Raw genomic sequence first — 21605 nt, forward strand, 5'->3', positions numbered from 1 at the left:
GAATTTTTTTTTCTTGTTCTCCCCCCTCTAAAACAAAGTGCGTCCTATTGTCCGGTGCGTCCTATGGTGCGAAAAATACGGTAGTTAACCTTGCCATCTCCTGCAGACCTCTGTGGGGAGCTTTTTCTTCAGATGAGAAGCATTTTGCCTTTTTGTACTTTCAGACCAGTCTGGTACTGTACCCACATCCAAACCTGAAATACGCTGCCTTCAATCCAGGCTTTGAGGGAATCTGTAGCCATAAGAGAGGTTAGGGCTCTGGAGCCTGCAGGGCGGCAGGCAAAGATAATAATGGCCTTCTGGTAAGTTCAGGGCAGAAATCAGGCCTCCTAGTACTGACTGTAAGTTTCCTTCCTAGATTGTTATAGCTGCCCCATAAGAGAAGCTGTCTGCGAGGCTCACAAACTATTAATAAAACCCTCACAAAATGCAAATAAAACACAATTTTAACTGCCAAACCAATTCAGAGCCATTATTTTGAATGCCGTTTTCAGGGGCTGCTTTTCCGTTCTGTTTAATAATAATAATAATAATAATAATAATAATAATAATAATAATAAATTTTATTTATACCCCGCCCTCCCTGGCCAGAGCCAAGCTCAGTAAAATTACAGTAAAAACTTAGTAGGGGAAAAAATCCAATTTAAAATACAGGTTAAAATGCAGCATCATTTTAAAAGTAGCCCATAGATCAAGACCATAAGGGGAGGGAAACATAAGGGTCAGCCTGAGTCCAAACCAAAGGCCAGGAGGAACAGCTCTGTCTTGTAGGCCCTGCGGAAAGATGTCAAGTCCCGCAGGGCCCTGGTCTCTTGTGACAGAGCGTTCCACCAAGTCGGGGCCAGTACTGAAAAGGCCCTGGCCCTAGTTGAGACCAATCTAACCACCTTGCGACTTGGGACCTCCAAAATGCTGTCATTTGTGGACCTTAAGGTCCCCTGCGGGGCATACCAGGAGAGGATTTTTAGGACTGAGCACACCGAGGCCCAGGTAGCTCAACCTGGAGCCCCTGATGTGGAATGTGCTTCTTCGTCTTACCTGCACAGGCCTGCCATTCTCTTCTCCAATCATGGTTCTCCATTCCTGGAGTGATCTCTGAAGACTTTCCAAGTTGGTCTCCCAGAGCCTGACATTGCCACCCATGTCAACAGTGGCCACACCTGCTTCGCCGAGTGCGGCCAACAAGACGTCCGTGTCTGAAATCGCTGAGAGCCACGATGTATAGGGAGTCAGGTTCGTTGGTCTGAAAACCAAGGGAAACTGGTTTACCGAAAGGGTATTTTAAAACTATGGAGAATTGAAAACGGTGCTGAGCTTTGAACAAAGTTAGGGAAGCCCTACGGATTAAAATATTAGTGCAATGGCTTCTATTTGTTGTTTGCGGCTGAGACAGATTTAAACATGAAATACCTGGGAATAGGAATATATTTAAGTTTCTTTGTTGTAAGATCCGTAATTTCCAGGTAACCAGCAGCTTGGGGAGGAGTAACATCTGCAAACAGAAGTATTGGAGGGATATTTTATAGTTAACAGCAAACTCTTTTAATAAATCACATTTCCACATCTCTCAGAAACACTTTATAAAGCTTAATTTCAGAAAAAGAAATGAAAGCAAAGACAAATGCTTATGCCGTGAATGTTGAACTATAAGCAAACATGAACAACACCTGATCAGGCATGACTGACTCCAACTTAATCTATCATCTCGTAACAAACACTAAAATGTACACTTGAAGAGCATTTCAACACAGAACACTTTGGAAAAGCTGAATGCCAGAGATACAGACTGAGACAAGGATGCCCCAGTGGATTTCCTCTTTCAGATTTTTAGAACTAGCAGATTTTAGAAGCTGGAAACATGATTTTTCAGTTGGTATGATAGTTATGTAGCAACATTAAAACGGTTAATGCATGTACATACAAGCAAAAGACTTAACTTGCACTTGAACCATTTAGACCCAGGAGGGTTAAACATAACTTCTATACTGACCATAGAGGCAGCTCTACCCAATCGCTCAAGGATATGCACAACCCCTATAGACATGTGCTGCGGACAACTGGAAAGAACTGATTAGAGAGTTTGGATTTGATATCCTGCCTTTCACTCCCTTTAAGGAGTCTCAAAGCGGCTAACACTCTCCTTTCCCTTCCTCCCCCACAACAAACCCTCTGTGAGGTGAGTGGGGCTGAGAGACTTCAACGAAGTGTGACTGGCCCAGCGGCTGCATGTGGAGGAGCGGAGACGCAAACCCGGTTCACCAGATTACAAGTCTACTACTCTTAACCACTACATCACTGGCATTAGTAAGCATTAGCAAGCCCTACCACAAAGCACACTGGAAATCTCTCTGGAAGGCTTCTGCCGCCACTACAGAATAGTTTCACAAGCATAAGGGCAAAAAACTTGCTTTCAAAATAAAATAAAAGACCCTTTTTTCCCCAACCAGGCCTTTGGCTAATTAAACAATCTATGGCCTTTTAAATGCGTTTGTGGGAGGGGGTCATTTTTTGTTCTTGCTGTTATGTTATGTATTTTGTGTTTTCATTTTTATGTTGTAAACCGCCTGTGATAAAGAGTGGTACAGAAACATAATTAATTAATTAGTTACAAAGTGAGGTTCTTGTTATGCACCCAGCATCACATTCTGTGCATTTACACAGAATCATGAAGCACAGAGTCCTGGCTACGCTACACAAAAGACTACAGAATTCTATATTTGCCAATTCAGAATTCTGTTGTAGAGCTTGCTGCCTCTCAAAGAATCTCACAGCCCAATTTTATGTATATTTAAAAAGGTAAAGGTAAAGGTACCCCTGCCCGTACGGGCCAGTCTTGACAGACTCTAGGGTTGTGCGCCCATCTCACTCAAGAGGCCGGGGGCCAGCGCTGTCCGAAGACACTTCCGGGTCACGTGGCCAGCGTGACGAAGCTGCTCTGGCGAGCCAGAGCCGCACACGGAAACGCCGTTTACCTTCCCGCTAGTAAGCGGTCCCTATTTATCTACTTGCACCCGGGGGTGCTTTTGAACTGCTAGGTTGGCAGGCGCTGGGACCGAACAACGGGAGCGCACCCCGCCGCGGGGATTCGAACCGCCGACCTTTCGATCGGCAAGCCCTAGGTGCTGAGGCTTTTACCCACAGCGCCACCCGCTTCCCTTATGTATATTTACTAAAAGTAAATCACACTATTTACTTCTAAGAACTGCAGCAACCTAGGTGAAATGTAATTTAGTAATCCCACTCCTATTTGGTATTTGTGTTACCTTTGGGATAAAGTTCTTTCAAAGGCACATCTCCAGGAGCCAGAACCCTGACCACCTGATTGGCAGCTGCAAGAGTCACACAATTTGGTCGCTTTGCTGCTCCACCTTTGCTGCGCTTTCCATAATACAACGGATCCGAAGCCAAAGGCTGCCTCTGGCCCAGGACAGAGTCCCTCTTCCAGCTGTAAACCTCATTGGGAGACTGCAAGAAAATCACAAGAGAAGCAGGACGATAGGACTGCACTGCACAACAGAGTATACAATCCTGGTCCATAAAATGTGTGAAGGATGAACAATGAGGAAAAGGGAAATATCAACTTAAACATTTATTTCCTTGGGACTAATGAAGGCTCAACAGGCTTCTGCAATTAAAGGTTCACCAACGGAGGCTCCTCTTAGCCACAGGGACCCGTGTTGTGGTGAAATCTACCTACAAAACATCTTTCAAGGTGTGTTAACAGGAACACCTCCTAGATCTTGTTTGGAATGCTGTTGCTAACTAAGCAGATATTTAAATGAAAAATGTATATTACTTTTACTGAAATGTTATATTTAATTTTATCTACAATGCATTGTCTAATTTCTTAGGTATATTTCAGTTACCGTATTCTTTGCTCTATAAGGCGCACCAGACCACAAGACGCACCTAGTTTTTGGAGGAGGAAAACAAGAAAAAAAATATTCTGAATCTCAGAAGCCAGAACAGCAAGAGGGATTGCTGCGCAGTGAAAGCAGCAATCCCTCTTTCTGTTCTGGCTTCTGGGACAGCTGTGCAGCCTGCATTCGCTCCATAAGACGCACACAAATTTCCCCATACTTTTTAGGAGGGAAAAAGTGAGTCTTATAGAGCAAAAAGTATGATAAATCCCGCTGCACGATCCAATAATTAAGAGGTGGCAGCATCTCCTCTCCAATTCTGGGCAACAGATGATGGTAAAAAAAGGTAAGGTAAAGGACCCCTGGACAGTTAAGTCCAGTTAAAGGCGACTATGGGGTTGCGACGCTCATTTTGCTTTTAGGCCGAAGGAGCCAGCGTTTGTCCACAGCTTTCCGGGTCACGTGGCCAGCATGACTAAACAGCTTCTGGTGCAACAGGACAACGTGACAGAAATCAGAGAGCACAGAAACGCCGTTTGCCTTCCCACTGCAGTGGTACCTATTTATCTACTTGCACTGGCATGCTTTTGAACTGCTAGGTTGGCAGAAGATGGGACAAAGCAATGGGAGCTCACTCTGTCACAGGGATTCGAACCACCGACCTTCCCATCAGCACGCCCAAGAGGCTCTGTGGTTTTTATGGTGGCACCATAAATACCTCCATTATATGAAGGGCATCAACTGCTACCATGTAGGATCAGAATTTTATCAAGCTTGTCCAGAGCTAATTATCTACCTAGTGTGGCATCCTTGATGCTGGCATTTCATTTATTTAAACTAAGTAAAAACGAAGCCTACCATGAGGTGTGGAAATCCAACAACGAGAGAAGCATAATTATGTTCATCGGAAAGCATTCTGTTGGGGGAGCTGATCTTCTGCCCAAGTGCTACACTTAGGTTTTCGGAAGACAACTGGTCACATGAAACTGCCTGTGGCATATGCAGTTCTGAAGTGAGGCAAAAGTGAAGCAAATTAATAATAATAATAATAATAATAATAATAATAATAATAACAACAACAACAACAACAATAATAGTAGTAATAATAATAATAATAATAATGATGATGATGATAAATACAATAGTGTATCAAACAAGAAAAGCTTCCCTAAACATGGCTGCCTTCAGATGTCTTCTAAAAGTCTGGTAGTTGTTTTTCTCATTGACATCTGGTGGGAGGGAGTTCCACAGGGCGGGTGCCACCACTGAGAAGGCCCTCTGCCTGGTTCCCTGTAGCTTGGCTTCTTGCAGCGAGGGAACCGCCAGAAGGCCCTCGACACTGGACCTCAGAGTCCGGGCGGAACGATGGGGACAGAGACGCTCCTTCGGGTATACAGAAACATTTTTATTTGATCCCGAAGAGCAAAAGCTTGTATCCAGCTAAGGGGCCAATCCTATGGCAAGATACGTCAGGGAGAGCAGCTGAGGATGCCGCAGATCTCCAGCTCACCTGGGCTCAGCTGACATTAAGTTGCCAACCCCAACTCAGCCAAAGATATGGCAGTGTAAACTTGATCTTCCTGGCTCAGCAACGGAACAGTGAGCTGAACTGAAAGTGGCTGAGTCTGGTGCAAGGGGAGATTTGAGGCCGAGGGACTCAATCCATTCAGCTGGCAACCCAACACACCCCACTCTTTTAAAGGCTTGTTTTCCCTCTGCCATCCTTGGGCAGAGCAACAGGAGATCCCCCAATGCTGAATCGGGGCTTAAATCTAGTATGATTTTACACCAGTTTATTTTTTTTTTAAATTATTGAATATTTTATAATTATGAAAAGACAATAAAAAAACAATACATAAATTCAACAAACAATACATCAGCAATAAAAAGAATACAATACAACAATACAACATAAAAAAACAAAAACATTTAAACACACATCCAAATTTTATATCTATATCTTTCATTTGCTTATTTCCTCGACTTCCTCGCACTTCCCTTTTTTGTATTCTAGTTCAAATTTGCTAATTCAACAAATCCTTTCCCTCTTCTTCAATTTTTGTTCTGTAATTTATCCTAACACAATTTAACTTTAAATTTTCCACTTTATCACATTAACAATTAATATTCATATAATTCTTAATAACACTTCTGCTAAAACCTTATAATTTCATTCCAATATTCTTCTAGCATTCATTAATTTTGCAATATTTCTGTAAATATACTTTAAATTTTTTCCAGTCTTCTTTGATTTTACACCAGTTTAATTTACTCCAGCTCGCTTTAAGGCAGCTTCTTTTGCACAAGATTGCTCCCTAAGTCATCCTGAGATAAACTCACTGGAAAAAACCAACAGATTTAAATTAGATATTGCCCACTGATAGTTTGTATGCTGAGCAGGATTCTCATGGTTCAGCGGCTATTCCCTAAGAGGTGATGAGATGCAGTTTTCATCTGGTGATTGGCAGGAGGCATAGAAAAGTACGGGAATCACATTACACCTCCAGGCATAAGTTTTGTGCTTTTTATTATGCAGTCACAAACCATATTTAGGCTACTTTCTTGTAGCAGACATGCAGGACAGTAGTTGACATTGGCCACCACAAGTTCCTACCAAACGTGTCTGAACTGAACACCTACAGCTGCCTATTGCACAGCATTCTGTGGAACCAACAGTGAGCCTAAACAGGACAACAGGGAATTTCTGGTCTTATACCACAGTTGTTGTTTTAAACACCAACACCAGCTGATGACATGGCTCCCTAAACCAACACAGACTGTGGAAACTGTCAGTGTTTGTAAAAAGCAAAAAAAGAAGGAAAGGGTTCTGACCTCCCTTTATCTCCTTAGTCTCCTTGTCAGCACAAAAAGAGTCCACGAGAATATCCTTGCAGAGTTTTATTAAAAGTCCTTGTGCAAAACACGACTGAATAACTACACACACCAGCACCAACAACCAACCAACCCAAACACCAGCCACAGCACAAACTAACATTTCTCACTTATATATACAACCTGCTGCAAGTCGCTGAGTCATGCTGACCCGGCTTTATTCGCATTAAAGAAACAGCGGCCATTTTAGCCGTGACACCCCTTCTGTTTCTTAAATGCGAAAAACCCCAACAGAAACCATACATGCATAAACTATATACATAAACCCAGTTTTGTCATCAATTCATTATGGCATGTTGCTGGCAAAGGCTTGGTAAACAAATCAGCAATATTATCTTGTGATTGACAATACTCCAGTTTGATCACCCCATTCTGTACACAATCTCTCACATTCGCATGACGGATAGCAATATGTTTTGATGCGGATTTCATTATTTCTGAGCCCGCTAATGCAATGCACGATTGGCTATCTTCATACACTTCGATAGGCAAATCTACTTTACAATCTAGATCTTTTAGTATCTGTATAAACCACATGATTTCGTTGCATGCTAGCGACAGGCTCCCATATTCTGCCTCACAGGATGAGGTTGCAACAAATCCTTGTTTCTTTGACCTCCATCCAATTATGGAATTGGCAAACATCATAACCATTCCACTTGTAGATTTTCTAGTAGCTACACAGCTTCCCCAGTCCGCATCAACAAATACTTCTAGTTTTTCATCTTGTGTACTAGATATCTTTAAACATACATTTAATGTCCCCTTTAGATATCTGATAAGCCTTTTCAAAGCACACCAATCGGCAGTACTGGGTTTAGATGCATGTTGGCTCAGAACATTTGTAGCACATGCAATGTCTGGCCTTGACCACTGGCTTAAGTACAGCAGTGATCCTATTTTTGAGTGATACAACTCGGGCTGATCAAATTCATCATCACACACTGTCTTTGGGAAATCTGGTGTCATGGGAGTTTGAACTGGCTTGCAGTTTTCCATGCCAAACTGCTCTATCAAATGAAGAATTTTCTCTTTCTGGCTCAATAGAAAGCTTCCATCTGCTTCCTGCCTTACTTCTACTCCCAAGTAATTGCTTACAGGCCCTAAGGCTTTAAGCTTAAACCTCTTTTCCAGTTGACTTGTGAGCTTCTGGATCTCATCTGTGGAACTCCCTGCCACAAGCAAATCATCAACAAAGACTAAGAGCATTAGATATTTGTTGCCTGTCCCCTTGGTGTACAGGCATGGATCAGCCACACTCCTTTTAAAACCAAGTTTTACAAGGGCTTCATTTAAACACTGGTTCCAACACCTTCCACTTTGTTTGAGACCATAAACAGCTTTTTTCAAACGCCAGACTGCACCATTCCCCTCTTCAAACCCAGGGGGTTGTCTCATTAACACTTCATGGTCTAAATTTGCATGCAGATATGCAGCATCAACATCAAAATGGTGCACTGCTAGTTGTCTTACAGCAGCAATGGAAAGCATTAAACGAAAAGTTTCACTCTTTACAGTGGGAGAAAACACTTCATCATAACTCTCCCCTTTAATCTGAGTGAACCCTCTGGCTACTAATCTGGCTCGAAAACGTGGTTCCCCAGATGCAAGGGTTTTCCTTTTGTAAATCCATTTGCATGACACCACTCTGCCACCAGGTGGCGGCATTATGACCTCAAACACTTTGTTACGTTTAAAAGAGTCCATTTCTTCTTTCATGGCTTGTTCCCACAAAGCACGTTCCCCAGGGGGTAAGTCTAAGACTTCATTATAACTTTGTGGTTCCACACAACTCACATTGCATACTCTTACTCCTCCTAGGGTCAAACGCTGAGGAGGTACACCCTTGTTTGAACGCTGGGAGCGTCTAGGCACAATTACTTCTTCCCCCCTTATCTCTGGCTCTTCTTCCTCTTCCTCTAGAGAAGAAGTATTATCTATTGCCACATCTTTTGGGGAAATCTGTGCCTCCTCCTCCTCCTGCTCCTGTGTTGCCAATGGCTGAGAAGAAGCCTCTTCTCTTACTTGCAGGGGCAGTAGGCAATCTGGGTTGGCATGGATCGCAGTCCATCTGTCCTGGTCAGCAAAGTCTGCGCTTCGTGACAGAACCACGCGTCCTGGGCGTAAATTGAAACGCCACCCTTTGCCATAGGACTGATATCCCACAAACCGCAGTCTCTGCGCTCTAGCGCCCCCTTTCTGGCGCTGAGCTTTGGGGATATTTACATGTGCCCAAGCACCCCAGTTATGGAGCATTGTCCACTCTGGTTCTTTCCCAAACAACACACGATATGGAATATCTTTTATAGAGCTAGACCAGGTTCTATTAATCAAAAAGTTCGCTGTGAGAAAAGCCTCGCCCCACAGCCTATGGTTGTGGCCCAATCCTGCATCCACTAGCAGGCAGTCCTTTACTGACTGTATTACAGCCCCACGTCTTTCACACAGACCATTTTCAGCAGGGCTATAAGGGTTAGTCAAGCGATGAGTGATCCCCTTACGTCGCAACCATGTCCCAAATTGTTTGTTCAGAAATTCTCCGCCCCTATCTGTTTGCAGCTGCACAACAGGCCGAGCGAAGAGCTTTTCAACTTGGGCAACCCATTCTCTGAATGTGGGGAAACACTCAGATTTCTGCTTTAACAAAAACAACCAACTGAAACGTGATTTATCATCTATTACCAGAAAAGCATATCTGGCGCCCCCTTCAGTCTTCTGTGGAAAAGGGCCTATCACGTCACAATGGACAAGTTCTAAAACCTCTTTAGATACTCTGTCACTTTTAGAAGCCACAGGCTTCCTCTTAGATTTGGCCATTTTACATACATTGCAATCTAGGAAACAGTTACAGCTATTTACTTTTAGGTTCTTGCACACCTTTTGCATCTCTGAAAGCACACGGAAATTGGCGTGACCCAGTTTTCTGTGCAGTTCATGTACACACCCCTTATGAACTGGCAAATTATCCTGAACCACCTGGGCTGCTTTAACAGGCTTGCCCTGCATTACATATAACCCATTTTCCATCTTTGCACGGCCACATACCTGAGTTCCATTCTTTATCAGACAGCCATCCTGCGTGAACTTAACACTATACCCTGCTTTAATCAAACAGCTTACAGACAGCAAACAATAGTCCAAACTGCTGACAAACAGTGTCTCTGGTAGAGTAGTGTTCAAGCACTGCAGGAAACATGTTCCCTGGCCATCAATCTTGCTTCTACGACCATCAGCAAGATAGATTGAGTCTTTACCATCAGCTGGCTTCCCCAGGGTCTTAAAGTCCTCCCGACGGTTGCAGATAATCCTGCTGCTCCCAGAGTCCAGCAACCATGTTCCTCGAGGTATCTTCCTCTCCTCCCGAGAAAATGCAGACACAAACTGAGCAGAACGCGTGTTCTTCTTCCCTGAAGAGAACCCCTTCTGCTTACGTTTCTGCATCGATTGCTGTCTCTGCTCCACGTCGTCTCCTGGAAGTCTTGCCCTGCATTGACGTTGGAGATGCCCGGGTTGGTTGCATCTATAGCACCTCCTCACCGCCATTGCCAAGTCCAAACCTTGGCGTTGCTCCATTGGCAGATTCTGCTGCTGGCCCCCTTGGCTGTAACTCCTCCGCTCTTGGAGTTCAGCCTGTCTATCTGACCTTCTTTCTGCTTCTTCGGTCAATCTTCCAACCACATACTCAAGGGTCAGATCTCGGGGACGCATACTCTCCATGCTGTTAATCACAGGCAACCAGCTTTCAGGCAAACTTGAAAGGATAATGTAGGTTTGGTCAGTCTCATCATAACGCTTACCTCTCTGCTGTAGTTGAAGAAACAGAGATTTCAGCGTTTGAAGATGAGTTGCCAAACTCTCACCTTCTTTCATAACAGTCCTGAACAGCCTTCTGGCCAGAGAAATGATAGTTCCAGCAGTTTCTCTGACATGCATTGCCCTTAATAAATTCCAGCACTCAAACGCTGTGCTGGCATTTGCTACATGCAATAACTGAGAGTTGCTCAAACACAGCATAATTTGGGCACGGGCCCTTTCATCTAGCCGTTTTTTCTCAGCAGTGTCCCGTCTCAAAACCTCAGTTTCAACACAGTCCCATAGTCCATCTCTCCTTAACAACTGCTGCATTTTAATTGACCAACTCAGCCAGTTGCTTTCTGAGAGAAGTTCAAAAGGGATGCCTCCCCCAATATTTACAACTTGGGAAGACTGGAAATCTGCCATCTCTGCTGGTGCTTGCTGAGCCCCTTCTGTGGGGCCTCCAGCAATCTCTCCTGACTCTCTCTTTAGAGTCCAACTGGATCGTACTGGCTGGCACTCACCGGCTTCTAGCTGCTGCCTCTGTTGACCCTCAGGTCCCGCCCGGCTCTGCAACTGGTGTAGCCGCTCTGTGAGTCGCCTACTGTGGTCCTCTAGTAGTTCAAACTGTTCCAGTAGCCGACGCTGAGTGCTTTCTTGATCCTCAGATCCTAGCCGCTCCAGCATCACTGCAGACAGTTACAGCTTGCCACCAACTGCTCCAACGCACAGCCACTGGCTCCGTACACCACCAGGACTCACCAGCTCCCTACTGAGGTGCTGTCAGTCGTTTTGCACTCTGCACATGCTCAGAAACACTGGGCCCATAACCTGGCCCAGTGTTTGTAAAAAGCAAAAAAAGAAGGAAAGGGTTCTGACCTCCCTTTATCTCCTTAGTCTCCTTGTCAGCACAAAAAGAGTCCACGAGAATATCCTTGCAGAGTTTTATTAAAAGTCCTTGTGCAAAACACGACTGAATAACTACACACACCAGCACCAACAACCAACCAACCCAAACACCAGCCACAGCACAAACTAACATTTCTCACTTATATATACAACCTGCTGCAAGTCGCTGAGTCATGCTGACCCGGCTTTATTCGCATTAAAGAAACAGCGGCCATTTTAGCCGTGACAGAAACTTCACACTGGATTTCAAGCACCTGGCATTGTGTGCCTCCCCATTCTTCCTCCAGACTCTCGGTCCTTGGTTTCCAAATGAGATGCAAAAGCTGCTCTCATCAGAAAAGAGATTTGGGGAGCCATGTCATCAGCTGGTGTTGGTCCACTGTGCTTCATTAAGTCCAGGGTCAATGCAGCCGTCTACCAGGAGATTTTGGAGCGCTACATGCTTCCTTCCGCAGATGAGCTTTATGGGGATGCTGACTTCATTTTCTAGCAGGACTTTGGCACCTGCCCACACTGCCAAAAGTACCAAAACCTGGTTCAATGCCCATGGGATTACTGTGCTTGATTGGCCAGCAAACTCGCCTGACCTGAACCCCATAGAGAATCTATGGGGCATTGCCAAGAGAAAGATGAGAGACATGAGACCGAGCAATGCAGAAGAGCTGAAGGCTGCTATTGAAGCTTCCTGGTCTTCCATAACACCTCAGCAGTGCCACAGGCTGATAGCATCCATTCCAGACCGCATAGAGGCAGTAATTGATGCAAAAGGGGCCCAAACCAAGTACTGAGTACATATGCATGCTTCTACTTCTCAGAGGTCCAATAATGCTCTATTTGCAGTCCTTGTTTTGCTGATTTCATTTAATATTCTAATTTTCTGAGATTGTTAATTTGGGGTTTTCATCAGCTGTACGCCATGATCATCACAATTATAACAAATAAAGGCTTGACATATCTCGCTTTGCATGTCATGAGTCTATCTCATATATTAGTTTCACCTTTTAAGTTGAATTGCTGAAATAAACTAACTTTTCCACGATATTCTGATTTTCCGAGTTTCACCTGTATGGTGGCTCTGCCAGCTTCCATTCGCACTGTTGGGAACTATGTGAGGTTCTCACTGAGACAGTAGGAGGCTAGACTAAAATCTTTCTTCCTGACATGCTAGTCCTGACATGGGGAGAACTGTGAGAAGTAAGTAGGGGCAGTGACCATTTCGCACGGGAGTTCTGTTCTCGGCCCTCGTGTGCATCGGCGGAGCATACCCTCTGCCCGGTTACGCCCTGCCCCACCCTCTTCCAGGTCCCAAAGGACCCTAATTTTGGCAGTTGTGTGGCTATTGGACACGCCTCAAATGCTTGCCGCCTGTACTGAGGCTCCCAGTTAAATCAGGAAGACATAAATGAGTTGCAAGTAACTTTTCCTGTTGATTTCAATTAGACTGAATATAAACTTTCTTTGGATGTGAGTCACAACATCTTGTCATCTGAAGTTTTAACTCTCCTACTTTGGCATTTGGAAGGGACACAATTGTAGAAGAGGCCACAATCTTGTAGTAAGACTGGGAATTGTCCCTTTAAAGCTTTTAATTCACATAATACGTGTGACCAGGTGGAAACCTGACTCATGCAGTGCCAAATCAATTTTAAATTCCCTACCTGTTTTTATCCCAGATTCGGTCTCCGTTGGCTCTTCATTCAGTGCGTGTAACTGGCAAATTCCATTCATTTCAGATTCCATATGTGTAGGCTTAGTTAAAAGATATTTTCTGCAAATCAGGTGGAATTGCCCAGTGGTTATTTAACACGGTCATATTTATCTCTTGTCCATTGCACTGATCAACACCGTCACAATTGTTAGATCTCCCCAATCTCTCTCTCCCACCCTCAAATTATCTTTGTGACTTATTCTCAGGTTAACAGTGATGTAGCTACCACTTCAAAATGACTCCTTCCTTCCAGTATAATACCAGCAACATCTTTAAGCAGGGGATTATGGGAGACAGGCTGATGACATGACTTCTTCTTCCCACATATGTTGCTGATGTTCATGAGGTGCCACAGCTGTGATGCGGCCACAGGAAAGGGGCAGCCCCACCTCCCTGGGCACAGTAAAAATGTTCCCCACTCTTAAATTTGGGGTAGGAGATCACAGAGGTAATCTTTTTGTGATGACTGCAGATAGTCTTGATCCTTGTAGGCACCATTACAAAGCATACTCCATTTGCTTTACCAATCTTAAGATTCATAGGTAAAGGTAAAGGGACACCTGACCATTAGGTCCAGTCGTGGCCGACTCTGGGGTTGCGGCGCTCATCTCGCTTTACTGGCCAAGGGAGCCGGCGTGCAGCTTCCGGGTCATGTGGCCAGCATGACTAAGCCGCTTCTGGCGAACCAGAGCAGCGCACGGAAACGCCGTTTACCTTCCCGCCAGCGTGGTACCTATTGATCTACTTGCACTTTGACGTGCTTTCGAACTGCTAGGTTGGCAGGAGCAGGGACGGAACAACAGGAGCTCACCCCTGTCGCGGGGATTCGAACCGCCAACCTTCTGATCGGCAAGTCCTAGGCTCTGTGGTTTAACCCACAGCCCCACCCGCGTCCCTCTTAAGATTCATACCCCACGTTAAGTGCTTGAAAACCTCGTGGATTTCAGTGGGTTGGAGCAAAGCAAGTTTGTAACTCGTTAGCACGAACACTAAGACAAACCATGGCTTAGCAAGAACAAGCAGGTCCCTGGAGTGAAAATCACAGCTGCTCTGCTCCTTCCCTGGACCTGCTGCCGCCATGCAGCCCAGAGCTAAGCCATAGTTTGGTTGACTGTCATGTGTGAAACCAGGTTTGTGATTTGTCTCCCCCAAGCAAACCACAAATGGTAAATCAAGAACAAAGCTTTGTTATATAGTTTATAGGGAGAGAGACAAACCACAAGTCCAGGCTGTGAGCCAAGCACTAAGCCAAGCCACGGACAGCAGCAGCAGAGCCAAGGGAGGAGTCAAGTGGCAGCAAATTTTCACCCCAGATACCCCCAGGATTACCGGCTCTAACTAAGCCAAAGTTTGGCTTAAAGGTAAAGGTAAAGGTACCCCTGCCCGTACGGGCCAGTCTTGACAGACTCTAGGGTTGTGCGCCCATCTCACTCAAAGAGGCCAAGGGCCAGCGCTGTCCGGAGACACTTCCGGGTCACGTGGCCAGCGTGACATCGCTGCTCTGGCGAGCCAGAGCCGCACACGGAAACGCCGTTTACCTTCCCGCTAGTAAGCGGTCCCTATTTATCTACTTGCGCCCGAGAGTGCTTTCGAACTGCTAGGTTGGCAGGTGCTGGGACCGAACAACGGGAGCGCACTCCGCCGCGGGGATTCGAACCGCCGACCTTTCGATCGGCAAGCCCTAGACGCTGAGGCTTTTACCCACAGTGCCAACCGCGTCCAAAGTTTGGCTTAGCATTACATAAAAACCACACCAGTATTTTTGGCTGGATCATGCCAAAAAACTTGCTAAAGCAGAAGCAGGGGTTACCAAAAATGGAGATTCCCAAGTTATGGAGAAATATTTTCATGGAAATATTTAGGCATGGATGCGTCTACGTTTCTGGGTGGAACATACAGGCATATCTGTAGTATGTTTATCTTACTGGTTTGTTTTGCTCTCGACCAGGAGCCAGTGGTCTTCAGCCACCAAAAAGACGGAGAAGAGTTTGATAGGCAGCGTGATGGTGTGAGCACGGCCCTCCAGGACATCTAAAACAGTAAGGTGACTCCTGGAAAATAAAGGGGTAAGAAAGACAAAATTAGGCTGAGGACATACGCAGGAGAGGGGCCTGGTTTTTTTGCCGTGAGGGGAGGGAATAGGAAACAGGAGTTCTTTCTCACCCTTCTTCTTTATAGAACACCAGCCAGTTTTTGTGTGAAAACTCCCTGCACATTTTGTGACTCTTCTAAGAAAAAAACAAATTACAAAATTACCCAATTCAAACTCACAAAGTTACCAAATTCATCGTAACTTCAGTTGTAAAAAGAGTTGTCTGCCTGCTTACAGGAGGAAAAACAAACAAACAGCAAATGAATATTTGGCCTCTATCTAGATGAATGAAAAGTGCTTCAGATCAGGCTTTTACTTCCATAGAGACCTTGTTTGGCAAAAAATATAGTACTATATTCCAAAAACCAGCAGGGTGCACTCTACTGATATATAAATGCTTATAACCACAGATTCCCTGGTTTATTCGACGTAAACTGGATTGAGACTGGAACAAAAGAGATTTATCATGTGAAGCTGTCAGACCACTGGGTCCATCTAGGACAGAAGACTTTACCCTACTCTTGAAGAATTTAGCCCGAGATATTTCTAGTTCTTTTGAATTGAGATCCTGGGTATTGAACAAGAGGCCCTTTCACATGCAAATGATACTGCATCACAGCTACATAGCTCCTCCAAAGCCCTTTTCCTATATCTGACTGTAAGGGAAATTTAATTAAAAACACATGCATACAAATTCCTGAAGAGTAGCTATGTTAGTACCTGCAAGCAAAAACAGTTGTTCTGTAGTACCATAAAAAAACAAAAAACTAAAGAAATGCACCCTGGCATGAGGTTTCGAAGGGAAGAGCTTCCTTTATGTGTTGCTGTTCATAAAGGCTAGACAGAAAAAACTCCGATAACTAGGCTTGCAGGAGACCGAAGCTTCTCATTTCACACAAAACATAGTTGGCTACTGGGATGCCTTACCTCAGGGGTAGGCAACCTAAGGCCCAGGGGCTGGATGCGGCCCAATTGCCTTCTCAATCCAGCCAGCAGACGGTCCGGAATCAGTGTGTTTTTACATGAGTAGAATGTGTCCTCTTATTTAAAATGCATCTCTGGGTTATTTGTGGGGCCTGCCTGGTATTTTTACGTGAGTAGAATATGTGCTTTTATTTAAAATGCATCTCTGGGTTATTTGCGGGGCATAGGAATTCATTCATATATTTTTTTTCCAAAATATAGTCCGGCCCCCCACATGGTCTGAGGGACGGTAGACTGGCCCGTGGCTGAAAAAGGTTACCTGCTCTTCCTTGTTGCCCCACCACGATGACCTTTTAGGACCCTCTTTCACATCTGTCGACAGTAAAAGTCGGCGTATGGATCCAGTGTTCATGTCCACTAATAGAATAACATTGCTCTGCAAAAAGAAAGTAAAAAATTACATTCTTTTCCAGCATATGCCATTTTCATGGCATCATTGATTCCTTTCACTGAAAAGATTGACACTGAAGACATTTTAGAATTTTGAGTAGATTTCTCTTTGTTGGAAACCACTACCTAAGCCATAGCTGTCAACTTACAGATTTGAAAATAAGGGGCCAGCAGCCTTGAAAATAAGGGACCAGCAGCCAAAATAAGGGACCTGCAGCCTCACCTGTTCCAGGCACTCCAGTCAACAAAATGGCGTCCAGCATTCAAAACCCTCCTCAGCTTGCATTAACTAGCCACACAAGGCATGCAAGCTCCACCACCCCCAGTCGTTCTTAGACTTCTTATTGGGTGAGCAACACAGCCAAGCAACACTGTTGGAGCCTCCCTCCTCCCTGGCCGGCAGGGAGGGAGGGAGCGGAGCTGCTTCCTTTGAAATTTAAGGGACATCATTTAAGGGACATTTAAGGGACATCCATCAATAAGGGACAGCAGCGGGACATGGCGCTGGAATAAGGGACTGTCCCTTCAAATAAGGGACGCTTGACAGCTATGGTCTAAGCTTCTTTCTTTCTTTCAAAAGAGGCCCCTCAACAGCATTTTGTCAAATCCTTGACTTAGAAGAGAAATATATGGTTGGTCTGTTGTGTCAAACTGGTCTCAGTATCCCAGCCCATGTAATGTCACAGATTAATTCCAAAATCTGCTACAGATCACTTCTTTGGTTATTTTGTTGAAGGAGGCTGGAGCAAGTGAAAGTGTTCAAGCAACCTGGAATAAGATGAGGCACAATCTAGGACCATAAAATTCATGCATGTCTATTTGGAAATAAGTGTGGTGAGACAGCTCCCTTATCTTTTAGGATATGGCACTAAGGTAAAGCGCTTCATTTCTTCTAGCTTCTAGCCGAGAACCCCTTGTTGTTGTTGTTGTTCAGTTGTTTAGTCGTTTCCGACTCTTTGTGACCCCATGGACCAGAGCACGCCAGGCACTCCTGTCTTCCACTGCCCCCCCATCTTCGTCAAGATCATATTTGTAGCTTCGAGAACACTGTCCAACCATCTCATCCTCTGTCATCCCTTCTTCTTATGCCCTCTATTTTCCCCAACATCAGGGTCTCTTCCAGGGAGTCTTCTCTTCTCATGAGGTGGCCAAAGCATTGGAGCCTCAGCTTCAGGATCTGTCCTTCCAGTGAACACTAAGGGCTGATTTCTTTCAGAATGGATAAGTTTGATCTTCTTGCAGTCCATGGGACTCTCAAGAGTCTCCTCCAGCACCATCATTCAAAAGCATCGATTCTTCAGCGATCAGCCTTCTTTATGGTCCAGCTCTCACTTCCATACATCACTCTTGGGAAAACCATAGCTTTAACTATACGGACCTTTGTTGGCAAGGTGATGTCTCTGCTTTTTAAGATGCTGTCTAGGTTTGTCATTGCTTTTCTCCCAAGAAGCAGGTGTCTTTTAATTTCGTGACTGCTGTCACCATCTACAGTGATCATGGAGTTCAAGAAAGTAAAATCTCTCACTGCCTCCATTTCTTCCCCTGTTTGCCAGGACGTGATGGAACCAGTGGTCATGATCTTAGTTTTTTTGATGTTGAGCTTCAGACCATACTTTACATGTAAGAACCCCTTACATGTAACAAATCTCCACTCATACATTCCAGATCGTAGTTATATTCAGCAAATCAACATCTCTTCTTAAAAAAGAAAGCTTTTAACTTCAACCCAGTAAGATATTGCCAAGCACTTGGCATTATACCCTACGTAACTCCAAGAAAGTGTTTGCAATGCTCACAGCCCCTATATATACAAAAGTAGATGAAGGAGAAGATTAAAAATGCCTTCTTGGTGAGTCTCGAATGTGCATTAGCACAATCCAACTACCGTATTTTTTGCTCTATAAGACTCACTTTTTCCCTCCTAAAAAGTAAGGGGAAATGTGTGTGCGTCTTATGGAGCGAATGCAGGCTGCACAGCTATCACAGAAGCCAGAACAGCAAGAGGGATTGCTGCTTTCACTGCGCAGCGATCCCTCTTGCTGTTCTGGCTTCTGAGATTCAGGATATTTTTTTTCTTGTTTTCCTCCTCCAAAAACTAGGTGCGTCTTGTGGTCTGGTGCGTCTTATAGAGCAAAAAATACGGTAATTAAAGGGTTAAGATTTCCTGCCCATTGCAAGCCTTAACAAGGCAGTTGTGTTCTTTCACTTAGCGGTGGGCTCAGGAGGTCGGCTGGCACCATAACAAGCCCCCTTTCCCAACCCTTGCAGATGTTAATGGCTCCCATCTGTAACAGGGACTGGTGGTGTATTGGTTTGCGTATAAAAATAGAAATTTGCATCACTGGTGAATACTTCCAGTTACAGCTTTGGCAACTCTTCAAGTGGGCTGGGAAGTTATGCTGTGCTTGTGCACAGTTTCGCTTGTGTTTATTCTTTACTGGGAGAAAAGAAACCTTTGGGTGACCTCATGTCCCCAGTGCCTTGAATTCCAAATACTCAACAGATGTAACAGCCATTATTTTGAGGCGCCGCTCTTTTATTTTTAGCTACTGCAAAGCTTCCCTTTCCTTGTTGCAGTTTGTTCCTTCGCCAGGGCTTTCCTCCCTTGGAAGAACTTAGTTCAAATAAGGGTGTAATTGCGACTAAGGGAAAGGGAAGCTGACGTTAAGAGTTCTTCTAGATGGGAGGAGGGGAGTTTAAAAATGCAGAGGAGGAAGAAAGGAGAGAAAATATTTGAACAGGACTTATTTCCTTATTGCTTTGCCACCCCTCCTTTCCTGCAGGCAAATATTTCCTCCAAAGCCATACCCAGTTCCCCCTTTTCATGCCCCCCAAGAACAAGAAAGTACTCAATATTTTTGTTTTGTGCATGTGCCTGAGAGCAGTACATGTGAAAAGGATCTAGGAGTCTTGGTTGACCACAAACTTGACATGAGCCAACAGTGTGACGCGGCAGCTAAAAAAGCCAATGCAATTCTGGGCTGCATCAATAGGAGTATAGCATCTAGATCAAGGGAAGTAATAGTGCCACTGTATTCTGCTCTGGTCAGACCTCACCTGGAGTACTGTGTCCAGTTCTGGGCACCACACTTCAAGAAGGACACTGACAAACTGGAACGTGTCCAGAGGAGGGCAACCAAAATGGTCAAAGGCCTGGAAACGATGCCTTATGAGGAACGGCTAAGGGAGCTGGGCATGTTTAGCCTGGAGAAGAGGAGGTTAAGGGGGGATATGATAGCCATGTTCAAATATATAAAAGGATGTCACATAGAGGAGGGAGAAAGGTTGTTTTCTGCTGCTCCAGAGAAGCGGACACGGAGCAATCAATCCAAACTACAAGAAAGAAGATTCCACCTAAACATTAGGAAGAACTTCCTGACAGTAAGAGCTGTTCAACAGTGGAATTTGCTGCCAAGGAGTGTGGTGGAGTCTCCTTCTTTGGAGGTCTTTAAGCAGAGGCTTGACAACCATATGTCAGGAGTGCTCTGATGGTGTTTCCTGCTTGGCAGGGGGTTGGACTCGATGGCCCTTGTGGTGTCTTCCAACTCTATGATTCTATGTGCGTAGCTGTACATTTGCTTGAAAGAGCTTTGGAGGCATTCATTAATTTTTCTCTTCACTTTCTGCTGGAGCTCTTGAGACGGTTTCAGACAGAACAAGCGCATTGCAAGAGCAATAAAAGCAAACATTTTTTTTTTAGTGCCTAATGATGAGCCCCAGCTTTCATCTGCTTTCTTGTACGAAGTCTGCAAAAGGAAATTAGGATTTAAACTGGACTCTGAATGGTGGTGGCAAACTGCTTTTAGCCTGCAGAACAATTATCTGCATTTCTCTGTGCCATTAAGGTCCTGGAACATGAATAAAGGCATTTCGCCCCCCCAATGCACCAGTTAAATGAAATATCCAGAATGCATTTATATTGTTAGAGAAGACTGTAAAGGATAGGAAGAGCAGCAGGAAGCAAACAGATGATTGGTTTGGGAATTATGTGAGTGTGAAGTTGCCATCAAATGCAGCAGCAACACCTCTTTTCATTTTCAGTGTTTAGCAACGCAAAACTGGAGATATTACGTCACCATAAATTTTGCTCTGCCTAATAAGTGGAGCGAGAACAGAGAAACTTGCAAATGGCGACATTGTCGCTCCATACTTTTGCATGAATAACCAGAAGGAGCAGAAGGAGACTGCCTAGCCACGTGCCGGCTGTACTGCGTAATGCCGACTCAGAAAAGTTAGTGTTCATACAATTGTTTCCTTCAGCCCAGACACTGAGATCCAGTGCCGAGGGCCTTCTGGCGGTTCCCTCATTGCGAGAAGCAAAGTTACATGGAACCAGAGAGAGGGCCTTCTTGGTAGTGGCGCCCGCCCTGTGGAAATCCCTCCCATCAGATGTCAAGGAAACAAGCAGCTATCCTATTTTTAAAAGACATCTGGAGGCAGCCCTGTTTAAGGAAGTTTTTTAATATTTAATGCTATATTGTTTTTAAACACTCGATTGGGAGCTGCCCTGAGTGGCTGGGAAAACTCAGCCAGATGGGCGGTGTAGTATTATTATTATTATTATTATTATTATTATTATTATTTTGCTTCACTTTTGCCTCACTTCAGAACTGCATATGCCACAGGCAGTTTCATGTGACCAGTTGTATTCCGAAAACCTAAGTGTAGCACTTGGGCAGAAGATCAGCTCCCCTAACAGAATGCTCTCTGATGAACATAATTTCAATGCATGGCAAAAAGATATTTCTAAATATATTTGGCAAGGGAAAAAAACCTAGAATAAAATATAAAATACTGATAGATGCAAAAGAGAGAGGAGGTTTCTCCCTGCCTGACATGAGATTATACTATGAAGCATCTTGTCTTTGTTGGTTGAAGGAATGGATGACATTGGAGAATTCACATATTCTAGACTTAGAATGTCATGATAATATTTTCAGTTGGCATGCTTATTTATGGTATGAAAAGGTGAAAG

At 44.5% G+C, this 21605-nt stretch overlaps 1 protein-coding gene across 4 annotated transcripts in view; it reads right to left on the reverse strand.

Annotated features, from left to right (window-relative positions):
* VWA8 (von Willebrand factor A domain containing 8) overlaps positions 1–21605 on the reverse strand; it is a 112294-nt gene that overhangs the window by 23015 nt on the left and 67674 nt on the right. For all 4 annotated transcript variants that reach the window (XM_083448528.1, XM_083448527.1, XM_083448526.1 and 1 more), the window contains exons 30-37: positions 16500–16616; positions 15328–15392; positions 15090–15215; positions 13115–13224; positions 4719–4867; positions 3264–3465; positions 1411–1492; positions 1039–1243 (exon numbers count right to left, since the gene is read on the reverse strand). In XM_083448528.1, coding sequence (XP_083304654.1) covers positions 1039–1243; positions 1411–1492; positions 3264–3465; positions 4719–4867; positions 13115–13224; positions 15090–15215; positions 15328–15392; positions 16500–16616 — 1056 coding nt within the window. The remainder of the gene's footprint in view (positions 1–1038; positions 1244–1410; positions 1493–3263; positions 3466–4718; positions 4868–13114; positions 13225–15089; positions 15216–15327; positions 15393–16499; positions 16617–21605) is intronic.

This window comes from Podarcis tiliguerta (genome assembly GCF_965153285.1).
Source record: "Podarcis tiliguerta genome assembly, chromosome: 7".
In the NCBI taxonomy this organism is placed as follows: Eukaryota; Metazoa; Chordata; class Lepidosauria; order Squamata; family Lacertidae; genus Podarcis; species Podarcis tiliguerta.